General features: G+C 43.9%; 1 protein-coding gene across 2 annotated transcripts in view; it reads left to right on the forward strand.

Annotated features, from left to right (window-relative positions):
- The window catches only part of RNF213 (ring finger protein 213), a 132,420-nt gene that overhangs the window by 64,455 nt on the left and 40,646 nt on the right, over nt 1-27,319 (forward strand). For both annotated transcript variants that reach the window (XM_067463861.1, XM_067463862.1), the window contains exons 23-34: nt 91-252; nt 1,739-2,879; nt 4,735-4,928; nt 5,971-6,126; nt 13,668-17,258; nt 17,529-17,665; nt 17,890-17,985; nt 18,279-18,397; nt 18,958-19,092; nt 19,210-19,277; nt 25,917-26,064; nt 26,632-26,767. In XM_067463861.1, coding sequence (XP_067319962.1) covers nt 91-252; nt 1,739-2,879; nt 4,735-4,928; nt 5,971-6,126; nt 13,668-17,258; nt 17,529-17,665; nt 17,890-17,985; nt 18,279-18,397; nt 18,958-19,092; nt 19,210-19,277; nt 25,917-26,064; nt 26,632-26,767 — 6,083 coding nt within the window. The remainder of the gene's footprint in view (nt 1-90; nt 253-1,738; nt 2,880-4,734; nt 4,929-5,970; nt 6,127-13,667; nt 17,259-17,528; nt 17,666-17,889; nt 17,986-18,278; nt 18,398-18,957; nt 19,093-19,209; nt 19,278-25,916; nt 26,065-26,631; nt 26,768-27,319) is intronic.

Raw genomic sequence — 27,319 nt, forward strand, 5'->3', positions numbered from 1 at the left:
AATTAGAAGACAGAAACTGATTCCCAACGCTATTATTATTATTATTATTATTATTATTATTATTATTATTATTATTATATCTGCTGTAAGGTTTCTCTGGACACTGTGTTATGCCTGACCATCCAAGAGGGATATGAACATACAGAAGAGTTTCGACAGTATTCTCTAGAAGAGCTCAGAGAATTAATGAACAAACTGATGTTAATGTCAGGAAAAGAAGAACAAAGTGCAGAAGTGGACAAGTTTTCAGAGGTAGGTTCACTTGGATTTTCTGTATGTTTTGGGGAGTGCTAGCATCCTGCACTGTTCATACCTTAATTTTAAGAGTAAAGAGAGTGGATAACAATAAGAAAAAAGAGAATTCTGCATGTTACAGGTTATCCAACTTCCATAAAGACGAGTATTTAAAATCCCCACCTCCGTGTTTCATGGAGTACAGATTCCAAGGGAGTGGTTAGCAGTTCCTTTAGTGGATAAACACATGTCTTTTTTGTGGTCTCTGCAAATCACACAAATCTCTAGTCTGACCCTGAATTGTGTACATTCACAGAATTTTCTAGAGCTCTACAAGATGCAGAGCACATTCTAGACACCCATCTCTGTTAAAGTGCAGTAAAGACCCCCAAATGAGATCTCCCAAAAAGGGCAAGGTTGAGGAACAAAAGGCTGATGACCCCCTGGGAGAGACAATGCATTATACCTGCTCCTACCTCCTACTTTCCCTTTTTTTTCATCCTGTATACCACTGGTGCACATATTTTCCAGAAACAGGAAAAAAATCTCTGCAAAGCAGCTTGAAGCCAGGTGATGTGGTACATGTAATCACATTCCTGACCCCTAAGCGGTTCAGGGTCTCCTGGAAATCACATTCTCAAACCAGTTCCAGATACCACAGTCTGAACACATGCGCAGCGAAGCTGGTTCCTCCTAAATTGTTTTAGTGTTAGTATAGAACTACCCTTACCATTGGATGTGAAATAGCTAAACAACGGAGTTCAATATTGTTTCATTGGAATTGGATTGACACTGCTCAGTGAGCTATTTCTTAAGTCTTTTACTACTACTTCCCCAGTGCTTAACCATTTGCATTTTGAATAAACCCTTCATGAGCAGTTTCCAAATTTGAAATGGATCCTGATTAGGATAATGAAATGTACTGTACATACTGTGCATTTTATGGCACCATTACTTTATGCTGTCTCTGTGAATTTAATTTTGCAGTCTTGCTGTTTCCAATGTAGAACAACTCTACCACAGAGCTTTCTAGGCAAGATCTGTTCAGAGTTTGTTTGCCTTCCTCTGAGGCTGAGTGGAAATAACTTGCTCAGTGTTACCCTTTGGGTATCCATGGATGAGTGAGGCATTGAAAAGTAGTTAAAAAATCAGAATGCAACACTCAAATCACTATACAACACTGGCTTGATTAGTCTTATATATATCTTTAATTGGACCTGGTTCTTTGTGTCATTGAAAGCTCCGTAATATTAAAAAATATTCTGCTGTAATGACAAAATATTAAATATGATATTCATCTTGAAGCTTTTCAGACTGCAAGTTAACATACTTTCCTAAACATCCATAGGTCATAGCTCTCTTAAGTTTGTGGAGATGACTCAGATTTGTTCTAAGCAATTGGCAGTTGAAGTTGATGGTATGTGGTTTGCATTTATTGTTGTAGTACTAGTGCCTTTTAAATTTCCTTTCAGTCCTATTTTATGTTTGCTTGTCCTATGTCCAGGTATTTTCAAGTGTCCAAAGACTGGCACTGGCCTTCATAGACATTTACTGTGCTGGAAACATGCTCTTCCGTTCCTGGATTGCTGAAATCTATTGCTCACCTGAGAGTGAATTCTCTATTATTGTGGACTTCAACTTGGATGCTAGCTGCGCCCTTTTTGGAAATGGAGAAGTAGCAGAAATTCTACCTGCCATATGCCGGAAGATGGAGAATTTTCTGGAGAGATGGAACCACTTCATGTATGAGAAGAGATCCCAGTATTTTTACTTGAATTACTACACAGCTGAGCAGCTTGTGTACTTGTGCAAGGAACTTGGCTCCAAGCACCCAAATGAGGCTGCCCTAATGCTGCTGTCATTCATAAAGCACAACTGCAGTGAACAGGAAATCCAAGAGATCTTCAGAGTGGTGAAATCTGAAAAGCCAAAGAGGCATTCCACCAATCTGTCGGGGCTGGTGACAAGTGGGTCAGAGTTGACAGCACAGCTGGAACGTATTTGGGGAGCCTACATGAAATGCATGGATTCCTTCTTTCCAGATTGCTTGGATGTTGAATGCCTTGGGGTCTACCTTGACAAACTGGCAGACCTGGAGAAGAGGAGTGTTGTGCGGATATTACCACAAGGTCTTCATGTTGGCAGGCCCAACCTCATTCTCTGTTCTCGTCCTGAGGTGCTGACTTCAGCCCTGGCCATCTACATGAACAGCCCAGGGGAGATGCTCCCCTCTTATGATGAGGTCTTGTTATGTACGACGCACACCAGCTATGAGGAAGTGGCTCTGTTCCTGAGGCGATGCCTCACCCCAGGCTGCAAAGAAAGGAAAATTTACACTTTGCTGTTTGCTGATGAGTTGCGCTATGATGTTGGCTGTAGGTCCGAGGAACTGTTCCAGAGCCTTCACTTGAAGCATCAGGATGACTATCACTTGGTGATCTTCTGCAATTGCGAGAGAGAGCATTGCTATATCCCTTCTGTCTTTAGTCAGTACAAAGTTCACATGACCCCTCATCAACCTCTGAAGGACATCCAGTGTTACCTTGAGAATCATTACAAAGTCACAGAGCCTGCAAATGCATTAGCTTCTATTTTCAAAGACCAATTGTGTGTTGGGATTGTATCTTCCAAAAGAGCTGGAGTAGGTAAGAGATTTAAATTTAAAACCGGTTCCCTCTTCATTTCAGAGTGCCGAGAGCCACCTAATCAGGAACATCACAGTCAATGATGAAATTTGATTGGATTCTCAGTGCAAGGAACAGCTAAATTACCCACCCTTGAAACATATAACGATGTAACAACTCCCTCTCTTTTCCCTCCTTTTTTTCGATGTGCACATTGACAAGGGCCACAGGAAGCCTGAAAGGTGTTTTTTTCTCTTCTAGTGTACCTACACAAAAAGGTAGAAATGTTTCATTTTCAGTTAACCAGGATTAACTGTAGTTTCTCTAATTCCAGAAAAATTGTATTAATGTTAGCTGCAGTTTGATTGAAGGAGATAAACATCAAACAATAAGAAACATGCTTACCTTAAAATTGGTAGTAGGAGCTTCTGAATTACTCAAAATCCCACTAGAGGAAGGGGGAAGAGGTAGCTTGTTTACATTATTTGAAAGCATGAGTTCTGAAGATAGTCTGAAATTTAAAACTATAGTACATGTGTGACCTCCAGTCACAAGATACGCGATACCCAGTTTCAGAACGCAAATTTTCCCTTTTCTGCATGTATTCCAATTCAAAAAGTTTTTCTGTTTTTAATTGTGTAGTAATTTGAATAACAAATTGTTGTTGCTATACCCCACTAGTGGCTGCAGTTTGGGGTCAAAAATCACTTTCCATGCTTATGAAATATTTAAAGATTTTAGGAAACGAACTAGGTTTTTCTTCATGATCTAAGACTTCTAATGGAGAAAAAAGTGTGTAAGGTCATTAACTTACAATGGAAGTGTTAAATGCAACCTTAAATTGCCCAGAAGAATTCCTCATCAGTGGTCTGTTTATAATATTACTGAAAAACAGTTCATTTTCCCTCTTTCTTCCTTAATTGTTTGAATCTTTAGAACAGCACAATGCATTTTATTTATTGTGATTTTATTTTAAATTGTCCACTGTTTGGTTTCATTTTCATACTTTTATTTGACCACCAGTTGTACATATGTAAGATCAGAACAGGAATAGGAGAGACGCCACAAGGTTACATATTTTATAAAGCTACAAGCTGGGATGCCCAAACAAAATATTTACTTCAAAGTGGGTATTTTCACCAGCTGTTTTGTGAAATGTTTGAAGAAGACAGTATTTATGTCAAGAATGGGCATATACTGCTAGTACATGAATTCAATATCATTGACGGTCCTAATTGTTTCATAAGTATTCCCAAAACAGAGAGCACCCAATGTGGTTGGTATATGTTGGGGGGGGGGGGGTGGCCACCTTGTACTGGCCTAACTGAAATTTGTATCCATACATTCATCACGTAAGTCCCTTCGCTGTCCATATGCCTTCTCTGCATGTGAATGTGCATGCATGTTTGTATGCTTCTATGCACGTGTGTCTTCAAGTCACCAGTTGACTTGGAATAACCAATGAATCCGTTGGCAAAGAATACCTTTGTTTGCCATGACTGTCCTTTGAAATATAATTCACAACATGTGGCATTCCCTAGTGGTTCCTCTATAATCTAAATCAGGCATCCTCAAACCGCTGCCCTCCAGCAGTTTGGGCATCCAACTCCCAGAATTCCTGGCCATTGAACAAGCTGGCAAGGGCTTTTGGGAGTTGGAGGCCCAAAACGCTGGAGGGCTGCAGTTTAAGGATGCCAGATCTAAATACTAATTGGATTTGAACCTGTTTCGCTTCCAAGATTTCAGGTTAGTCATGCCTGGATACTTCTTATATGTTGCTGAATCAGACTCTAAAACCAGTTTTGCATCATTGTAGTATGGTTTTCTTCTTCTGTGTCCAGTAATGTCTAAAATATTGCTTTGTTAATAATTGTAGGAAAATCTCTATATGTAAAGAGGTTGCATGAAAAAATGAAAGCAAGACTCCCGAACAGAAAAGTGCCTTTAAAAACTATTAGACTTATAGATCCGCATGTTGATGAAAGCAAATTGCTAAAGTCTCTCCTCCCATTCCTGGACCACCAGCACCAGAAACAGTCTATGATATTTCATTTTGATATCACTTCCTCAGTGAGTATTCTACAGTTTACACACATTATTCCTTCATCCCATGTTTCGCAATGTATAAGCCATTCTGTTAATGGATGTATATACCGAACATATACAATCATTAGATCACTGAGCAAGGCAGATCAATTTAAATAAAGATTATGCAGATTACTGCAATAATGGCTGTTTAAATTATTGATTAAATAATTTGTAATTTAATAATTTAAATATAATCATAATGATTTGCATTGTCTAGAATATGTATCAGATTCCAAGGCATATCTTGTAACTTTGGGGATTTACATAACAGTTTTTTATCAACCAAAGAACTTACAGACCCCAAGGGGTCTCTCTAGATGCCTATTTCAGTGTTCCTGCAACTGGGAAAGCACTGCAGCCATCGTCTTCCAGTGCCCCAATCAGGAGGGTATCAGATATCCTTTGGTTTGTGAGCTTGTCTATCTTGAGAGAGAGGCTTTTGGGGAATGGCAGTGGCAAAAGTAGCTAAGATGAGAGAGACCCATCATAACTTCTGCTTCTGTTGTAATGAGATCATGTGCATTCCTTTAAATAATGGCACAAATCTGATTGTGAAAATAAAGCTCTTTAGCTGCAATGTGCAGCTAAATAAAGCTCTTCACAGTATCTAAGAGGGTGTGTGCAATTCTTAAAAATTGTTTCTTTTTGTTTGATTAGGAAATGGTAGCATGTAATATGCTCATTACATATGGTCAGTCATAAATGCTGTCGTAATCTGAAACAAAAATTTTCCTGTTTGTTCATGTTTGACTGTAGGTAACTTGTGTGAGTATAATAGAGATGTTAATTCATTTTGTGCAACTGTAGACATTGGTGTAGTTAATATATCTGTGACAAGACAAGGGTTTAAGTTGTTCATTTGGAAAACATACCAAGGAAGAAATTCAGGATTTTATTCATGGTATAAAAAGGATGTGTATTTTGCTGTGCTTTATCCTGCCTTTTAAAATTTTTTGATCCGTATGCTAATAAGAAGTGACATCTCTTCCTGTTGTTGATCCATGACACTTACATATTCTTCTAGGTTCAGACTGGAATTCCAGAATTCTTGTTCAAACTATTAGTTTTAAGATATTTGGCAAATACAGATGGAAAACTCTGGCTCAGAAAACAGTGCCATTTGTATATTGTAGAAATTCTTGAAGTTTCTCCATCAGCATCAAAAAAGCAAACAAGATCTGTAAGTATTGGCGGGTAAATGCTGTCTATAGTCTTAATTTACCAATGTCCATTTTGTTGCCTAGTCCTGTTCCCTTCCCTCAGAATTCTTTTACCAAACTGAGTTTCTTCACAAAGTTGAATTCTGACAGTCTTTCATATGTGGAAATCTGCATGTACAATTCTGTGGCATAGTAGTTCCATATGTGAAACTGTGGTATGCCATAATGGCCATTCACCACTCTAGAACTGCTGCAACCCTCTTCTCTCTCAGAGCCATTCAGTGACTGGTGGAGAACAAAGGTGGGGAATTATAAAAATGTCTGACTGTTTGACTCTAGTCAGATAATAAAATAATATTAATGTATGCTGAGGTCTGCTAAGATGTTGTGGGGCTCTCAATGGATTATGTAATCATTGGATAGCCTGCCATCATACATAGAGATCTTGGCTGGTGAGGGGGAGAGGAGGAATTCTTCCTCTTCGCCCTTCTCCTTTCTCTGAGTGCCTTGTCACCTTGGTCAGCATCACTGAAAGTGACAGTGGGCCTGTGGGACCTGTGACATAGCTTGAAGCAAAATAAAGGATGAGAGGGAACATTGACTGCTGCTGTCCTGTATCCCCAGGTCTCCTATGTCTGGGAAACACATGATAGAAACAAGGACAGCTTTGGAACTGGTTCAACTGTTTAGACAGCCCCAATGTTGGGGGATTAACCCCAACTCTGGTTAATGTGGAACAAGGCCACATTTAGCTCCCTGAGGTATTTGGTCACCAATGGGCTGTATGTGCCCATGGTGATCCCAAGAAAGGTTTTTCTGATTGCTGGGAAGGTGATATACAAGAAGAGGGTTTGTATAAGGGATAGGAAATCTTGTACTCTGATGGTTCCTGAAAAAGACATTTCCCCTTTCCCCATGACACCATTGTTTTGACTTTTTGGCTTTATACGCTTTTTTCTGTCAAAACAGTTGCAGTGTCTTTCCTAATACTTTGGTACTGAAAGTAAGAGTGGAATGCTCAAAATATATTGGCATTCAAGGTTCAAATCTTTACCCTTTGGCCTCACTCACCACTGGAATATAACCCCTCCCCTACTCTCTGACGTTGAAGTCTGTACTAAGACTGAGAGTGTTTCACTATAATAGGACATCATAAGAAGGATTCACATGACTATAGGTTTTGGACTAATACTGTGTGGCTCAATGCAGTTTTGTAGCAAGTAATGTGGTGTGGCTTTTTATAGCCAAATCTTAATACAGTGTTGGATATTTAGGGCACAAAAATAGGAACCACGTATCATGAGGTTTTGATTGAGTGGAACTGTTACAGATAGAGGTAAACTGGAAAGCAGAAGAAGGGCCAACAAATTTTGTTTATACTAATTACATAAAAGCTTGTTGTGTTATATATCACAGGTCTACAAAATTGAGGGTTATAAAAACATTTTAGATATTGTTTCCGGGGACATTTCTCAGAGCTCCTGCTGGCCTCTGGGGATTAACTTTAAAACTTTTACTAGATTTGTTTCCCGGTAAAGAAACAACAGGGTGAGGGGATCTTCGCAAGCCATAAATTGCTGTCATGAGGGTCAGAAGACACCCTGGAGAGATCTGAAGACTGTTGCCAGGAGAGCCAGCTGAAGTGGTCATTTTCTTCTGCTTACAATCTCTGCCACTTGGAAATACACCTAACCAAATGATTATATGGAGCTCTCCTTTGATACCATTTTAGCTTATAAGAACCATTTGCTATTTTCCTGTTTCTGCTTTTTTTAAAAAAATATCAATGTTTAGAGCTGTGATCACAAAAAGAGACCGTGATCTGCAGGTATTAACATTGGGGACCAGTTAACTTTTATCTAACTTCAAATGAGAGAGTGGGGGATGAATTTTGCTGTATCTCCCTTTGTTTTTTTATTTTATGTTTCTTCTTCGTGCTATCTGTGAAATGTGCACATGTGGGATTCCCCTGTGCATGCGCAGCAACTTCAGAACATTATAGCTCTAAATAGAATTTTGGCGGAGCCCCGCCCATCCTCCCAATAGTATATAAGCCCATGGGTGGGGCTACGCCTTAGTTCCTTTTTCCGCGCCAGCAGCAACACAGGAACTTCACTCTCTCTCAACAACTTCAACTGCCTATTTTGACCTTGGATTCCTTGACTGCATTGCCCTCTCCAACCCCGACCACGGACTGGCTAACAGATAAGACCATTAGGTCTACCCTCTCTTTTAAAAAATGCTTGACCTGTGGAGTTAATCTTCCTGATGCCGATAGGCACTCAAAATGCCTCCTCTGCCTGGGCGAATTTCACAACAGCCAATCCTGCGAAATTTTCAAAGCCTTTACCAGCCAGGCTGGAAAACAGAGATTTGCACCTTAAAGTCCGCCTCTACAAACAGGCTTTGGCGCCCAAAAACCCCAAGCTTTCAGCCCAAAACTCAGCTGATCAACCATTACTTTCCCTGACTCAGGGAGAACAATTGGCTCACCCTTCCCTTGATGCGGAAGAAACTCCTCATGCCGCGGCTTCTGCCTCTCCTGCTTGAGCTGCCTCAAAAAAAAATAATCTAAACCAACCAAACAATCCTCTCCAGAAATCGAAACCAAACAAGCGAAAAATCAGGGACGGCAACTCACTGGCAATCAGCCCTTGAGTCCTCCCACACTTGAATTTCCTTCCCAGCTATTACAAACTGGACGGGAACAGCCTGCCTTTTTCCTGGAGATTGAGGATCCGCCTCAACTCCTCCCTTTTGAGCTCCTGGCTCCTCAGCTCAATACCAAGCAAGAAGCTGCCACTAATCCCTCAGACTCTCCCTCCTCCCTACCTCCAGCTCAACCTCCTACTTCTCAAACCCTTCCTCCTCCCTGATACCAGATCAGAAAAATCAGCTGCCTGAGCCAGGCAATCTCCTAGCCAGGCAATCTCCTAGATACTCCCAGACAATCTCTCGATCCCGGAGTCCTTCCCATTCTTCTTCAAGATTCCTTCTCATGGTCTCTGTGGAATGCACACATATGGTACTCTGATGCCTATGTGCAGCAGTTCCGGAAGTTCTTATAAATAACTAACTTGAATATGTCCCCGCCCCTTCCTCTCCTGCCCACGTAGTCCATGCCAGTTCCCTTTTTTCCACCTTAGAAGCAGCAACTCGAGAAGTTCTCTCCCTGACTTTTGTTCCTCTGTTCTTCTACTTCCCTCCCCTCATGGCACAGAGTTTTAAAAGGAGCTCGGTCTGTGGGGTGAAATTCCCCAACTCCGATGTGCACGACCGATGCCTTCTCTGCCTGGGAGAGGTGCACCCGGTCTCTTCCTGCCTTGCATGCAAAGTCCTGATGCCCCAGGCAAGGAAGCGGAGGGAAATGTGCCTCAAAGCGCTGCTCTACGAGCGTGTGCTCTTCCTTCCCCCCTCCACTCATCCACCCTCCATAGCCCCTTCAGCTGAAGAGGCCACCCAGGCCTTCACCTTGCCTTCCTCGCCGGGCCACTCCTCTTTCTCCTCCAAACGCCCTTCCTCCTCCTCCAAGTGCCCGCGCGTGGAGCCAACCAACCCTTTCTCCTCCAAGGCAAAGAAGAAAAAGAGGAGAGAGGTGGAGCTGGAGGCCGCCCGCCTGCCACTGCAAGCCTCGCCGGAGACACCCACTTTGGCGCAGTGGTCACACCACACGCCGAGCCCAGTGGTACAGGCCTTGGTCCTGGCAGTGGTCACAGCCCACCCACCCCCAGCACGGGGGTAGCCCCGTGCCCCTAGGCTTTGCCTCGACTGGTCCCGCTGACTGCCTCCATGTACCTGGAGGCTTAGGACCACCATGCCGCGGACTCATGACCCACTGAGATAGGCCGCGGTGACCCCTCTCTCCTGGACCCGGCCTATTGGGACCGACCAGGCCTCCCGGCCCTCTCTCCCTTTCGGTCCCTCAGCCCTTCTCAGTATGGCCTCCCGACTTTCCCTCCCCCCCCCCAAGGGGTGGCCATGCCTCCAGCAGCCTGGGCACCTGGCATGGGGCCTCTGGGGACAACTCTCAACCCAGGGACCAATCCATCCATCGGTCCCCTGGGGGCTGGGCCTATTTTTATGGCCCGATCTTGGTGGCAAAGCACAATCCTCCAGTCCTCCTCAGTTTCTAGGCCCCTTTTGCCTCGGTATCCCTACGTGCCAATGATGATGGCACTACACCTTAGCACCTCTATTCTTTCTCCGCCTCTCACTCCTCCCACTCTTTCCAGGTCTAGTACACAACCCAGACCCACATTCCCTCCATCTAATGGTGTGGAGGATCAAGCCACGTTAGTTCACTCTGATGAAGCTTCTCGCATAATCCTGGCAGCTCATAAACCTTCTACAAAGAAGGCCTATGCCTACAAATGGTCCATTTTTGCTGAATCTGCAGGATATGACCCAACCTCAGCCCTTATCCCACTACTGATATTGGATTTTCTTTCTCACCTCTCCACTAAAGGGATTTCACTTTCCTCCATTAAATGCTACCTAGCTGTCCTATCTTCCTTTAGAAGGAAGACAAACTTGCCTTCCCTTTTTCATGACAATCTTATCCAACTATTCCTTAAGGGCTGTAAAAACCTCCACCCTCCTACCTCACCTCCAACCCCTCCTTGGAGCTTAGAGCTAGTTTTTTCCCAGCTGTCCAAACCTTCCTTTGATCCTATGGTTTCCAGCCATATTTCCCACCATTCCTGGAAATCAGCATTCCTCATAACAATTACTTCTGCGAGAAGAGCCAGTGAATTATCCGCTTTCTGAGCAGACCCCCCCATATATTCTATTCTATGATGATAAGGTCATTCTGCGTACCGACGTCACCTTCCTCCCGAAGGTAGTGTCCTACTTCCATATGTCCCAAGATATTACCTTACCTTCCTTTTTTTCCAATCCCTCATCTCCCTTCTTTGCGGCCACTATTGCGTCTGCAAAAAACCGTCCGGCGGAGTTGTTTCGGATTGTCAGAGGTCTTTTAACTCCCCCTACTTCAGGTGGGAGCCCTGACAACTCGGCCACGCGCTGTGAAGCATTTGCTCGGTTCTTCGCAGACAAAGTCGCTTTGATCCGTTCTGGGCTGGACGCCACATTAAATGCAGTCTCTGTGGATGTGACACAAGCACCTGCTTGTCCTATTTTGATGGATTCTTTTCAGTTTGTGAAACCCGAGGATGTGGACAAGATACTTGGAGGAATGAGGCCTACCACGTCCATCCTAGACCCCTGCCCATCCTGGCTTCTGAAAGAGGCCAGAGGGGGATTGGCTGAGTGGGTAACGGTGGTGGTTAATGCCTCCCTTCGGGAAGGCACGATTCCAGCGAGCCTAAAACAGGCTATTATAAAGCCGCTGTTGAAGAAACCATCACTGGACCCCACCAAATTTGACAACTTTCGGCCTGTTTCCAATCTTCCCTACTTGGGCAAAGTCATGGAAAGCGTGGTGGCCTCACAACTCCAGGTATTCTTGAGAGACACGGATTATCTGGATCCGTCACAGTCTGGCTTCAGACCGGGGCATGGTACCGAGACTGTCTTGGTCGCCTTAGTGGATGATCTCCGTCGGGAGCTAGACAGGGGGAGTGTGTCCCTGTTGGTGCTCCTGGACCTCTCAGCGGCCTTCGATACCGTCGACCACGGTATTCTTCTGGGACGCCTTGCAGAGATGGGCCTTGGGGGCACCGCCTTGCGGTGGCTCCAGTCATTTCTGGAGGGTCGTACCCAGAAGGTGTCATTGGGGGACTCCTGTTCTACACCACAGCCTTTGACCTGTGGTGTTCCTCAGGGTTCCATACTGTCCCCCATGCTGTTTAACATCTACATGAAGCCGCTGGGTGAGATCATCCGGAGTTTCGGGGTGCGGTGTCATCTGTACGCAGATGACGTCCAACTCTGTCACTCCTTCCCACCTGCTACTAAGGAGGCTGTCGAAGTCCTGAACCGGTGCCTGGCCACTGTGACGGTCTGGATGAGGGCGAACAAACTGAAATTAAATCCAGACAAGACAGAGGTACTCCTGGTCAGTCGCAAGGCCGAACAGGGTATAGGGTTACAGCCTGTGCTGGACGGGGTCGCACTCCCCTTGAAGGCACAGGTTCGCAGCTTGGGTGTGACCCTGGACTCATCGCTGAGCCTGGACCCCCAGGTTTCGGCGGTGACCAGGGGAGCATTTGCACAGCTTCGGCTCGTGCGCCAGCTGCGCCCGTATCTTGGGAAGTCTGACTTGGCCACGGTGGTACACGCTTTGGTCACATCCCGCCTCGACTACTGCAACGCTCTCTACGTGGGGCTGCCCTTGAAGACGGCCCGGAAGCTCCAGCTAGTCCAGCGCGCGGCAGCCATGTTGTTAACCGGAGCGGGACGCAGGGAGCACACAACGCCCTTGCTGTCCCAGCTCCACTGGCTGCCGATCTGCTACCAGGCCCAATTTAAGGTGCTGGTGTTATCCTACAAAGCCCTAAACGGTTCCGGCCCAAAATACCTTGAAAACCGCATCTCGGCCTACGAGCCCACGAGGACCTTAAGATCATCCGGGGAGGCCCTTCTCTCGGTCCCGCCTGCCTCACAGGCTCGCCTGGCGGGGACAAGAGAGCGGGCCTTCTCGGTGGTGGCCCCCCGGCTGTGGAACTCCCTCCCTGCTGAAATCAGACAGGCGCCTTCCCTCATGGCCTTTCGCAAGGGCCTGAAAACCTGGCTCTTCGAAAAGGCCTTCAACTAAGTGCTATGTTTTTGGAATGACCACCGGAATGGACCATGACTACGAGATTGATTATGGCCCAAACAAGACGAAGCGGATTTTTAGTTAAGTAGTTGTGTATTAGTAAGATGTGTGTTATGATCCTGATCTATTGTAACCTGTTGTCCTTTATGTTCTATGTTCTGTACACCGCCACGAGTCGCCTTCGGGCTGAGAGTGGCGGTTAACAAGTGCAAATAATAAATAAATAATAAATAATAAATGGGTGGGGCTTCCGCCAAAAATTGAATAAAAAATAGTAAACAATTCTAGAGTATTCTGAATTGCTGCACATACGCACAGGGAAACCCATATGTGTGGATTTCACAGATGGACACTCGAAGAAATATGGTTACAGGTAAGCAACCTATACTTCTCACTCCAGCAGGGGACTCTAAGTGGTTTCCAACATAATTATGGCAAAATTTAATGCCTCACATACAGAAACCTAACATAATGATAATAACATACAATTATCAATTAAATAATAAAAATGACATTATTTAACAATAAAACATGGAATTAAAAATATATCATTTAAGCATTAAAATCACACATTAGTATTGAAATTAGTAACAAAATTTGTGAAAGAAATGTATGGTAAATTTTATTGTGTTTTTAAAAATATAACACACAAAATACATTAAACACAGACACCATATGGGGAAAAAATCATCCCAGCCCTGTGGCTAGCCTGCCTTGAATAGATATTTTTTTAAAAAAATAATAAAACATATGAGAAAGGAGAAAAATAAAGGAATAAATGAATGATTCTTCTATACTTACTATGATCTTTAATCTTTTCTATTTTTGAACTTTTTTTAGATTTTCCCTGGATTGAAATACAACTTCCTTGATGTATTCCCAAAAATAATCTGCAGACCTCCCAAAGAAATACTAGAAATGGAAACCCAGAGGAAATCGCACAGCTCCTCAGATCCAGGGACAGATTATGAAGTGTTTCGTAGTGAAGCTTTTCAGAGACCATTTCAATATTTAAGAAGAGTCAATACAGGGGAGAATCTTGACAGATTCCAATATGAAGGTTTAGTTGAAGGGACCCCTGCAGAATGCTTACAGCTGTTTCTGATACACTGTGGAGTGATAGATCCTTCTTGGTCAGAACTAAGGAACTTTGCATGGTTTTTGAACCTTCAGCTCAGAAATTGTGAAACCTCATTGTTTTGCAATGCTGATTTTGTCCAGGACACATTGCAGGGTTTCAAAAATTTTGTGGTTCATTTTATGATTTTAATGGCAAAGGATTTTGCAACGCCTTCACTCAGCATTTCTGATGAGAGTCCTGGGCAGCCATTTGTTGATATGAAAGGAGTCACAGAAGAAGATCTTGCTCCATTTCAGATTAGGAAAAAATGGGAATGCGAACCTCACCCATATATATTTTTCAATGATGATTGTATATCCATGACATTCATTGGTTTTCATCTCCAGCCAAATGCCAATGGTGGCATTGATGCCATCAATCCTTTGAATGGAAATGTTATCAAGAGAAATGTGATGACTACTCAGTTGTACCAGGGACTGGTCCTGCAGAAAGTTCCATTTAACATTGATTTTGATGCATTGCCCAGACATGAGAAAATCGAGAAACTTTGCATGGTTCTGGGTATCCAATGGCCCATTGATCCTGATGATACATATGAACTCACAACAGACAATATACTAAAGATCCTTGCAATGGAGATGCGATTCCGGTGTGGAATCCCTGTTGTCCTCATGGGAGAAACTGGCTGTGGAAAAACCAGGCTAATAAAATTCCTGTGTGAATTACGCAAAAGCAGTGCCAATGCTGATAACATGAAGCTTGTCAAAGTCCACGGAGGCACCACAGCAGAATCAATCTATGCAAATGTCAGGGAAGCAGAAATTCTTGCTAATGACAATAAGCAACAATATCAGTTTAACACAATCTTATTTTTTGATGAAGCCAATACTACTGAAGCTATCTGCAGCATTAAAGAAGTCCTGTGTGATCACACAATACAAGGAGAACCTTTGCTCCACAACTCAGGCTTGCAGGTTGTAGCTGCATGCAATCCTTATCGTAGGCATACCAACAAAATGATTCAGCGCTTGGAATCAGCAGGTTTAGGGTACCGTGTCAAGGCAGGGGAGACAAAAGAGAAGCTTGGCTCCATTCCTCTTAGGCAACTTGTATACCGTGTCCATGCACTTCCTCCTAGCATGTTGCCCCTAGTGTGGGATTTTGGGCAATTAAACAACTTCACTGAAAAATTATACATACAGCAGATTGTACAGAGACTTACCAAGTCAATAAAAATGTCTAGCACTGAAGTCCAGATAATAGCAGATGTGCTTTTTGAGTCTCAGGCTTATATGAGAAAAAGGACTGATGAATGCAGTTTCATCAGCCTTCGAGATGTGGAACGCTGTGTGGAAGTATTTAAGTGGTTCCATGGCCACAGTGAGCTATTGATGAGGCATCTGGAGAAGTACTTGGCAAAGAAGAACACTACCAAAGGTTTTGTCCGAAGAGACAAAGTCATTTGGTCCTTGGTTCTTTCAGTTGGTGTTTGTTACCATGCTTCTTTAGAAAGGAAAGAAGAGTACCGAACAATCATCAGCAAATTCATCCCAGAGCCATATGCTACCGAGAAGGGAATTTTTGAAGAAATTGGCTTAGTTCAAGATCTTTTTTTAAGTGGTGCACCCCTGAGGGATACAATAGCCAGAAACCTGGCCTTGAAAGAAAATGTCTTCATGATGGTTATCTGCATTGAACTTAAAATCCCATTGTTCCTCATTGGAAAGCCTGGGAGCTCAAAATCTCTTGCTAAGACCATTGTAGCTGATGCCATGCAAGGCCAAGCAGCATATTCTGAGCTTTATAAGGAGCTGAAACAAATTCATTTAGTGTCTTTTCAGTGCAGCCCACACTCTACACCAGAGGGAATCATAAACACTTTCAAGCACTGTGCTCGCTTTCAAGAAGGCAAGAACCTGAAAGAGTATGTTTCTGTGGTAGTGTTAGATGAAATTGGCTTGGCTGAAGACTCACCCAAAATGCCTCTGAAAACACTGCATCCACTCTTGGAAGATGGATGTGTTGATGATGAGCCACTACCACATAAGAAAGTAGGCTTCATTGGAATATCTAACTGGGCTCTGGATCCAGCTAAAATGAATCGGGGCATCTTTGTTTCCCGTGGTGACCCTAACAGAAAGGAACTCATAGAAAGTGCAAAGGGCATTTGCTCTTCAGAACGTGTTGTCCTACAGAAAATTGAATGTTTTTTCTCCATCTTTGCAAAAGCATATGAAGATGTTTGCAAGGAGCAAAGTAAGGAGTTCTTTGGATTGCGTGACTATTACAGCCTGATAAAGATGGTATTTACTTTAACAAAAACATCTAACAGATCACTAACTCCTCGTGAGATAGCAGAAGTGGTTCTCCGTAATTTCAGTGGCAAAGAAGATGTTGATGCCTTGAAAATTTTTATGTCTAAGATCCCAGAAAAAGGAGACCTCATCTCTGAAGACATCAACACAATTGATCTAGTCAAGCAGAACATTTACAGTGACTATCAGGATGGTGAATGCCGGTACCTGCTCTTGTTGACAGAAAATTATGTAGCACTTCAGATTCTCCAACAAGCTTTTTTTAAAGATACTCAGCAACCAGAGATTATTTTTGGTTCCAGCTTTCCCAAAGACCAGGAATATACTCAGATCTGCAGAAACATTAACCGAGTGAAAATCTGTATGGAAACCGGGCAGATGGTTATCCTTCTTAATCTCCAGAATCTTTATGAGAGCCTCTATGACGCATTGAACCAATATTATGTTCAACTTGCTGGTCAAAAATATGTGGACCTGGGTTTAGGGACCCATCGCGTGAAATGCCGAGTTCATCCTAAGTTCCGTTTGATTGTCATTGAGGAGAAAGAGGTGGTGTACAAACACTTCCCCATACCATTGATCAATAGGCTTGAAAAACACTACTTAGATATTAACACTGTCTTGGAGAAGTGGCAAAGGCGTATTGTGGAAGAACTGAAGAAATGGGTCAATGATTTCACAGTGGTTGAAACACAAACGTATTTCATTGGTCAGCAGAAATATACACCTTCTGATGTCTTTGTTGGCTACCATTCTGATACTTGTGCTTCAGTAGTTCTGCAGGTGACAGAAAAGCTGAAAGTGGATTTTCCTCCTCAGGAACTCATGAGAAAAGTACAAGAAGAGGCAAAGTTGGTACTGCTGAACTGTGCAACGCCAGACTCCATAGTCCGTCTTGGTCATTCACGGCTGGGCTCCTGTCAGACACATGATTTGGCAAGGATGTACTTTCAACAACAGCAGCATACTTCCCTTGCAGATTTTCTCAATGCTTGTGTTGGTGCAGAATCCAAAGGTCACACAGTCTTTATTGAGGTTAGTTCTTCTAAAAAAAATGTTACTTGTTATTTAATATATTCATAAACAAAGTTAGAGAGGCATTATTAGTTTGATCTTGTTCATCAGATGCACTTTATATTTTTTATTCTAAAGACCTAAGAAGAAACACAAGGGCTTGCACAGGCTTAAGTGATGAAAACTAAGCTTGTTGCTTCGGTCATCGAATTCTATTCATTTCCGAAGTGGTATCCTACGTGGACATAAACTGTTTTATGCAAATACTGGCTTTTTTCTTTACTATTTTAGATTACTACTTTCTCCAGACTTTTGACAGCAATAGACACAGAGTCTTTGAAGACAGAAATACATGGCAATATCAACAACATCAAAATTATGTTCCTGCAACAATTTGACACAGAGCATTCATTTTTGAAAGAAATCCGGTGAGTTTGTAGACTGCATTGTATATGACGATAAAATTTTGGAATGTTATAGTATTTGCTGTTGTTGATACTGGAATTCATTAGAGATCAAAAAAAGCTATTTTATATGGCAGGGGTAAAGGTGTGAGTTTGTGTTTCACTGCCACAATAGCAAAATAATAGTAACAACAATAACTATAATGTTTCTAACCGTTAATATGTCATCTATTGATGTTTTCTTCTAGGAGTTTTCTTGATGCCACACATGGATGTAAAATCCTGATCATCCAGACAGACTTTGAAAATGGATCTCTCAGTGCCCAGCTCGTTGCTTCAGCCAAGTATGTTGGAGAATGATTTGATTGTCTCCAGCCTTTTCATTAGACCAATGTTGAACCCACAGGGTTGAATTTAAGAATTTCCGTATATAACAACAAACTTAAGAATATTCATGGAAAAGTGTAAATGTTTGTATTGCTATGTGAATCTAACAGAGCTCTTACTGTTTGTTGAAGTGACAGATAGCTAAGTATTACATAATGAAACAAAATAAAGATTGGATGGTAGTTTCCCATGATCAGTAGGACAGGTATAATTAGTTTTCTCCATTAATGCAAATTCCTTTGTGGTACAGGTATTCGGCTGTTAATGAAATCAACAAGATAGATCTGAGCGAAGCCTCAGTGTTTGTATTTTTCATCACTAAACTGTTACGAGTTGAAGGAGGAAGTAACTATGTGGGCTTTCATGGAGGTAAGATTGCATAAAATGATGTAGAATAAATACTAGTTTTCCAAGTAATGCGTAGTGCTCTTGGACCTATTAAAACAAAGATAACACTGATATGGGTGCAACAACAGTTGTAAATACCTAACTAGACAATTTATAGCAAAAGACAATGCATGTATTTGAGAATCCTTTCATTTTGTTACCCAATACTTTAGTGTTTTTCCCCCCTTTCTCCTAAAGCACAAACAACCTCAGGAAATAACAATCACATCCAATAATGTAATCTAAGGAACATTTTTGATTGCATGAGCCATCTGTGGACCCTTCAGCTGCCTCTTTCTTATAAGCATATTCTCACATCTTGTGTCATTCTTCGGTCTACATTACAATTAGATATTTCATGTACTATAAATTAACTCTTCTGATAACAGTCACTGTTCTTGTGAAACAGCAGAAGAAATATGAAATCACTGTTGCTGAGCTCATATGTATTTAAGCTCATCTCTGTTCCTTGCTAAAGAATTTTAAGGATATTTTTGTATCGGTGTGAGTTATAGTTTGCAAACCTTGTTTTCCCTCGTTAGGATTGTGGCAGTCTGTGCATATTGATGATCTAAGGACATCCCAAGATATGATCTCTGATGTAACCGCTTTGAGAAATATCACCATCAGCCAGCTGTTTTGTACAGAAATGGAGAAGTCTGCAGAAAGTCATAAATGTACGGATTTTATTAAATATTCTAGCGTCTAGTTTTCACAGTATTATAATTTCCAGTATGCTTGTTTATCAAGTATGCAGATTATAGTCCTTAAATACATTATCTGCATTGTTCCAGCAGTGATGGTGAATGGAGTGGAAAGAAAGGAAGAGATGGAGGTGTCTACAGCACCAAGGCTAGAAACTGTAAGTTCTGGTTTTGTTTGATTCTATGTGAAAAGTTAGGTTGTATCAGCTTTTAATGATACTGAGGAGAAACAATATAATTCCAAATATGAGATTTTATTTCCTTGTTCTGTTTATTCCCTTGTTCTGAATGAACCTATGTGATAAATCCAGAGTCTCATTCCTGTGTATTGAAATCTGTCTATCCAAAGTCTGCAGATGTGATCTCTTAAGTAATGGACTCCTTGTCTACTCTTCTTTTCTGGTTTGGTTATAATCAAATACTTTTTCCAACCCCAAAAAACAACGGCTGCTTTAAACTCTTATGAATATTGGTTGTGGGCCTTTTCTAGAGAATTATACATTTTATTTATGTCAACCACTAGATTGATGGGATCATAACAAATTACTGATTTCAATTTTTTCTTCGTGTATTCCGTGAAATGCGCACCTATGGTTCTCCCCTGCGCCTGCGCAGTAATCCGGACATTCTAAGATTTAATGAATTTTTTAAATGATTATTTTAAATGATTATTCCATGGACACGGAAGCCCCACCCATGTCCCCGCCCCCTTGGCGTATCCGCCGCGGCGTGCGGCTTCTGGCTAGTTCCTTTTTCCGCGCCAAACAGGCAGCATCTCTCGGACTTCGCTCTTCAACTACAGATTTCTCTGACCATCGGACTGTTTTTTCTTTGATTACCTACCTTCTCCTCTCCTGGACACAGACCGGCTCGACTACTCTCTCTCTTTAACAGGCTAGATGTCTTCCCTTTACTTTAAAAACTGCTCGGCCTGCGGGGCTACCCTCCCCGAGGCTGATAGGCATACTAAATACCTCCTCTGTCTGGGAGAGACTCACAATCTCCAGACGTGTGAAATTTGCCTGAGCTTCACAACCAGGGCTCGCAAAGGCAGGGATGCTCGTTTAAAAGCTTTACTTTATGAGCGGGCCCTAGGGCCCCAGATGGCCCCTGCCCCCTCCCAATCCTCCCCGATTCAAGAGCCTCTTCAGCCTCCCTCCCCACAAGCTGGGGATAGGCGTGATTCCACTCAGGCAAACGCTTCCCTTGAAGAGCAGCCAAGAAAAAAAAATCTAAAGCCTCTAAACAGACCTCGAGGTCTGCAAAAGTGAAAGAGAATTCAGGCAAACCAAAAAAGGTAACTCACTGGTGATAAGCCCTTGAGTCCCCCTATACTAGAAACAATGCCTCACCTTCCCGGTTCCGCCTTACAACTCCAGGAACCGCTTCCAAGCATTCTGGATATGGATGACCCCTCCCATCTCCCTCCTCTCGAACTCCTGGCCCCTCACCTGGAACTGGCCCAACCACCCGACCTCTCTCTCTCCCCCCCTCCTCTACCCCCCTCTCAAACCTCCCCCCCCCCCGCCTTCACCAAGCTCTCCTCAATCCCCGGTACCGGGGGAAACTCTTTCCCTCATACAGCCAAGCGCGTCGGTGCAACCCGCCAGATGCCGCCAACGCTCTCCATCTCCCCCTTCTATTCGGCCCCCAACCTCCTCCCACCCGCTCCCCAAGAAGGTGCGATCCTTCTCCCCAGAGCATTACCAAGGCTATGGGTACCAGGAGTACCCTTACCACCTTTACCCTCCTCCTCCTCCTTTTCCATACCCTTTCTATTACCCTCCTCCACCTGATCACTTCAACACTCCTGGGATCAGGATGTTGGTAGGCACCTCATGCCTACCAACATCCTGATCCCAGATATTCACAGCCCCCTCGTGCTCCTCCCACGGCTACACTCTCGCCCTCCAGAGCTTCACTCTGAAGCGGACCCCCAGCCACTTCCTCATGAACCCCCCATGCCCCCTCAACCAGAGGCAGACACGATTGACCTGGAGTCCACTGAGGACACTCCTATTGTCCTAGACACTCAACCAGACTCTGACCCATCACCTCAACATTTAGAGGACTTTAAAAAAATTTCGGCCCTCATGATCAGGCTGGCAAGGGCCCTCAACCTTACCACCCCCGAGCCTTCAGATACAGTCACAGACCCATGCTTTACTTCTACTGAACAACAAGCACCCTCATCTACTGTACTGCCCACCTTACCTTATCTCTTAAAAATCCTAAAAAATACAGGAGTTGCACCATCCTTGGTTCCAGCTACCCCTAAAAGGGCAGAAAACTTATATCGCATTGATCTTTCTTCAGCCTCATGGCTGTCCAAAATGCCCAAAGCAAACTCTGTTGTGACTGATGCTCAACCAAGGCCAACTCAAATTAACCAGTCATCTCCCTCTGACAAAGAAGGGAAGAAACTGGATTCTATGGCAAAAAAAATTCTATTCCTCAGCATGCCTTTTTGCCCGCATGGCACATTATGGAGTCTACATGAGCGTCTACCAAACCCTACTCTGGAATAAAATCTCTCCATATCTAGACCTATTACCACCAGCTGACCAACCGCTGGCAAAGGCCTTTTCACAAGAAGCCCTGTTGTTGGCCAAACTACAAAAAGACCTAGCAAAAAATACAGCCGACACTTCAGGCAAACTTATTGCAGGCTCTGTTGCTCTCAGGCGCCATGCATGGCTAAGAGCTGCGATTCTTTCTCAATCACAACGTGCCCTCATTGAGAACCTCCCTATGGATGAGGCGGGCCTGTTTAATCCTGAGACTGACTCTCAACTTGAGCACTCTCACAAAATGAAACAAACTGTTTACAAGTATGATCAACAACCATACACCTACCAACGCCAAAGATGGGGCTCTTACTATTACCGCCCCCAATTCTACAACAGGCCCTACAACACCTCCTTTTACAGGGGCAGACAAAGACCCTACGCCCCAGCTACAGCCGCAAGACGCCCGTCTCTTCCTTCCAGAGGTCAGTACCGTGGTACCAGACTGCCAAATAACAATAAACGTCGTTTTTGACACACCTTCACTTGACGCTACCACCCACCCACCCCCCACTTACATACCTGAACAGACTGCATCACTTTCTTCCACAATGGCAATCCATAACTACAGACACCTGGGTCCTCGATATAGTGGACAGGGGATATGCAATAGAGTTTGATACATACCCGCCAGTTGGCACTGTCCTTCTCACTCAACCCTCCCAAGCTATTTGGGAGGAAATTAAGTCCCTCCTTGACAAAGGAGCTATCTCTGCCACTCCTTCACATGCAACCAACACCTGCTTCTATTCTAGATACTTCCTGGTAGACAAAAGAGATGGCGGCCTCCGCCCCATCCTCGATCTCCGTAGACTCAACACCTTTATCACACCACGCAAGTTTCGTATGGTCACCCTACCTAACATCCTCCCTTTCATTCCTGAAAACTTGTCGTTAGCGACAGTGGACCTACGAGACGCATACTTCCACATCTCAATTAGACCATCACACCGCAGGTTTCTCACCTTCGCGGTTCAAGACACACATTTCTCCTTCAATTCACTCCCGTTCGGTTTGTCCACGGCTCCCAGGGTATTTACAAAGTGCATGGCCGTCATAGCCACACATCTCCGGCAACAAGGCGTCACGGTTTTTCCGTACCTTGATGACTGGATGTTTTGCTCTCATTCAAGGTCCAAATTGTGCAAAGATATTGACTACACCTTATCTCTTTTGCAGGTCCTTGGACTGGTTATAAACCAGGACAAATCCCATCTTCAACCGACGCAACGCATCCAATTTATCGGAGCTATTTTGGACACCACGCTCCAAAGGGTGTTCCTCCCGGAAGACCGGTTCCTCAACTTCCAACAAACTATTATTACCCTACAACACTCCCAGCAGGCCTCGGCTTGGACTATCCAGTCCATCCTTGGACACATGTCCTCTACCACAAATGTGACCCCATTCGCCTGCCTCCGGATGCGGCCCCTTCAAAACTGGTTCATCAGAACCTTCGACCCTCTCCACGACTCAGTCCCAGATCCTTTACCCACCTCTCTCCGTTCTCCACTCCCTCACATGGTGGACAAAGGCACACAATGTTCGCTTGGGGATGCTATTCAATCAACCTCGCCCCTCCGCGTCCCTCACAACAGACGCCTCCAACTCGGGCTGGGGAGCACATCTCAAAGGATTCCAGGTCAGTGGTCACTGGTCCCCACAAGACCAGAAATTCCACATCAATGCTCTCAAAATGATGGCGGTGGAAAAAGCCCTTCGGGCCTTCGCCTGACTTATATCCAACCGCATGGTCCAAATAGTGACAGACAACACTGCGGTCAAATACTACATAAACAAACAAGGGGGAACGAGATCACAAACACTTCTTTCAATCTCCACACGCATCTGGGAATGGTGCATTCAACACAATATCCTTCTCACAGCCATCCACCTCCCGGGGCAGGACAACGTCTTAGCAGACTCCCTGAGCAGGACAACAAAAAACAACCATGAGTGGCATCTCCACCCAACACAATTCAAACTCATAACACGCAAATGGGGCACTCCCAGGATAGACCTCTTCGCCTCCCCACTGAACACCCATTGCCCTCTCTACTGCGCAAGGCTCCGCCCTCACGCATCCCCAGGTTGCCTCGGAGACACCTTCCTGTTCCGCTGGACACCAGGCCTCCTCTACATCTCCCCCCTCCCTCTCCTGTCCCCGGTGATAGCCAAAATAATCCAAGACAACTCAGACTGCATTCTAATCACCCCGTGGTGGCCACGCCAACATTGGTTCGCCCCACTCCTCCTACTTTTCAACAGTCAGTTCCTCAAACTCAACCCAACCCCGGATCTCCTCACAGTGGAGAACGGGCTGGTGCTCCACCCAGACCTCCAATTCCTCCGCCTAACGGCGTGGAGGATTACACCTCAATGAATGTGTCTGAGGCAGTATCCCGCATACTCCTCGCCGCCCACAAGCCTAACACTAAAAAGTCATACAACTATAAATGGTCCCTCTTTTCAGCTTTCGCAAGATCAGCGGGACACAACCCCACTACAGCACCTATCCCAGTAGTGTTGGACTTTCTGGTGCACCTCTCCGACAAATGCTCCTCCCTCTCATCTGTCAAATGCTACCTAGCAGCCATTTCATCCTTTCGAAGACAAGTTGGCTTGCCGTCCCTTTTTCAGAGCCACCTGGTTCAGCTGTTTTTAAAGGGATACAAAAACGTCCACCCTCCTACCTCCCCTCCCCCTCCCCAGTGGAGTTTAGAGTTAGTACTATTCCAGTTGTCAAAACCACCTTTTGAGCCCATGGCCTCCAATGATATCTCTCACCTTTCCTGGAAAACAGCATTCCTGATGACCATCACCTCCGCCAGGAGAAGCAGTGAGCTTACGGCTCTTCGCTCAGACCCACCTTACATTAGGTTCCATGATGACAAGGTCGTTCTCCGTACCGAGGTCACGTTTCTTCCAAAAGTGGTTTCCCATTTTCATATGTCACAAGACATCATTCTACCAGCCTTCTTTACAAACCCAACCTCCCCGTTGGAGGTGACCCTTCACTCCCTTGATGTTAAAAGAGCACTATCGTTTTACTTACACAGGACATCCTCTTATAGGAAGTCTCCTAAACTCTTTTTAAAGTACAGGAAAGACACACTAGGCCACCCTGTGTCCTCGCAAGGGTTGGCCTCCTGGATCGTTTCAACGATCCGCCTAGCCTACCAATTGGCAGGAAAAGAGCCACCATCTCACCTGGTGGCCCACTCCACTCGATCGGTCTCTACCTCCCAAGCTTTTTTGCGAGGGGTTCCACTGGATCAGATCTGCAGAGCAGCTACGTGGTCTACGCCTTCCACGTTTGCCTCTCACTACAAATTGGACATACAAGCCAAGAAAGATGCCGTTTTCGGCAGAGCAGTTCTTTTTTCCTGTGTGGCATGACCCACCTCCAGGTCAGTAGCTTGCTATTTCACCCATAGGTGCGCATTTCACAGAATACACGAAGAAAAAATAAAGGTTGCTTACCTATAACCGTATTTCTTCGAGTGTTATTCCGTGAAATTCGCATGACCCGCCCATCCTCCCCTCTGTCATGCCTTGCCTGGCTGCTGTTTAGCGCTGGGGAACTAGCCAGAAGCCGCACGCTGCAGCGGATACACCAAGGGGGCGGGGACATGGGCGGGGCTTCCGTGTCCGTGGAATAATCATTTAAAATAATCATTTAAAAAATTCATTAAATCTTAGAATGTCCGGATTGCTGCGCAGGCGCAGGGGAGAACCCATAGGTGCAAATTTCACGGAATAATACTCGAAGAAATACGGTTACAGGTAAGCAACCTTTATATGTTTTCTCCCTACTATTCTCCAGTATTTCCTCTCTGTAATTAATGACCTCCAATTTGTCTTCTTTGTGGACAGCAGGTTGAGAAACATCTTCTGCACTAGTTGTTTGTACGTACTTAACCTGTTGCTTTAACTCTTTCCCTAGCTTTTCCATCTGCTTCTATCAGGAATGTCTGACATTAATTCCACATGCGGGTTTTGATTAGCTGAATTTCTTTTATCTTTATATCCTTTTGTAGCTGTTTTTTCCAAATAGAAAAATATTCTGGTTGTAAGGGGAATGTTACACCGATTCTGAGTTTCTGGCCAAAATCAAAGAAGCTATCATAGGCAAAATGTCATCCCGTCCCCCATCCCCTGCCCTCCAAGGGCATTTGTCTTTTACTTCAGGATGCTAACATGCTTTCTTTTCCTGTTGTGCCTGGAAAGAATGAAACCTTGGACACCACTGTACTTCTAAGGAGCTGTGTGCAGAGTGCTGTGGGAATGCTAAGAGATCAAAATGAGGCTGCCAACCGTAGCACTAAGAGAATTGAAATTCTCCTCGGTCTTCTATCTAAAGCAGATGATTTGAAAGGTAGGAATGATTGGGAGAATTTGGTTTTGTAAAACTAATTGTTTTAACAAAGACTCCTCCCAGAATATATTTGTACATTCTTACTCTCTAGAGCATGAAGGTACTGGGTTAACATGTACTTTTAAGAGAGAAAACACTAAGACCCATTACAGTTGGATAGATGTAGTCAAGAAAGCCCCAATCCTGAGTTTGCAAGACCTGAGCAGGGCTGCTGGTGACAGAGTGAATCTGAGGTCTCTCATTCATTGGGTTGCCCTAAGTTAAATTCAATATGAGGGCAGTTAACAACAAAACCGTTAGTCATGCTGGCTTTATACCACCTGCAGGACCAGAGGTAGTGTATCTCTGTGAAACAGTTGTAGAGGGCTTTCTCCAGATATCTCCTTCATTCACAGTAATACACTGGGTGTTGTAGATAGGTCTTGTGTTCACATTTCCTGAATAGAATTCATATTTGCAGTTTTGCCATTGGTGATAGTTAAGGCTGCAGAATATCAGGAAATCTTGTGAAATCTGAGATTTTGCCATAAGGAGTACTAATTATTTTATTTTCCTACCCTTTTCCAGCCATCTTCCTAAATATAACAAATAGTCGCCTCTTCAACCTTTTGAAACAACAAGAGAATAATTTTTACGCCATGAAAGAATGGGTACTTCGAGAGGCATCAAATCTGAATGCCCTTCAGGAAGCAGGAACATTCAGGTACAGACACCGATTAAAACCTGTCAAATTGTAACACTCTAAAATGTTCAGAGAACAACTCTGAAGTGCTTCTGTAAGAGTCCTACTTTTAGGAAAGGCACAGTTTCTCTACTTTTATAAGCCCTGAGTTTTTTGCTTATGAGCAAATAAATTCATAACTAAAATGAAGAATGAAATTTACCACCCAGACACCCTGAAGATACTGTCTTAGCTCCCTACTCCATACGAAAGCCTGAATAAATAATCTCATTTACTTTCCACTATGATATTTTGGGATTAATTTTTGCTTGCTAGCTGTTCTTGCCTTGGCATGTAGTTTTTGTAGAAATTTGACCACATCCTACACATGCTTGTAGTCCACATCAAGGGCTTAAATCAGGCATCCTCAAAATGCGGCCCTCCAACTGTTTGGGCCGCCAACTCCCAGAAGCCATAACGAGCTTGTTCAGTTGTCAGGAATTCTGGGAGTTGAAGCACAAACAGCTGGAGGGTCGCAATTGGAGGATGCCTGATTTAAGCCCTTGATGTGGAACATGGAGAAATCCGTGTGCG

The sequence above is a fragment of the Anolis sagrei genome, chromosome 2, assembly GCF_037176765.1.
Source record: "Anolis sagrei isolate rAnoSag1 chromosome 2, rAnoSag1.mat, whole genome shotgun sequence".
NCBI lineage: Eukaryota > Metazoa > Chordata > Lepidosauria > Squamata > Dactyloidae > Anolis > Anolis sagrei.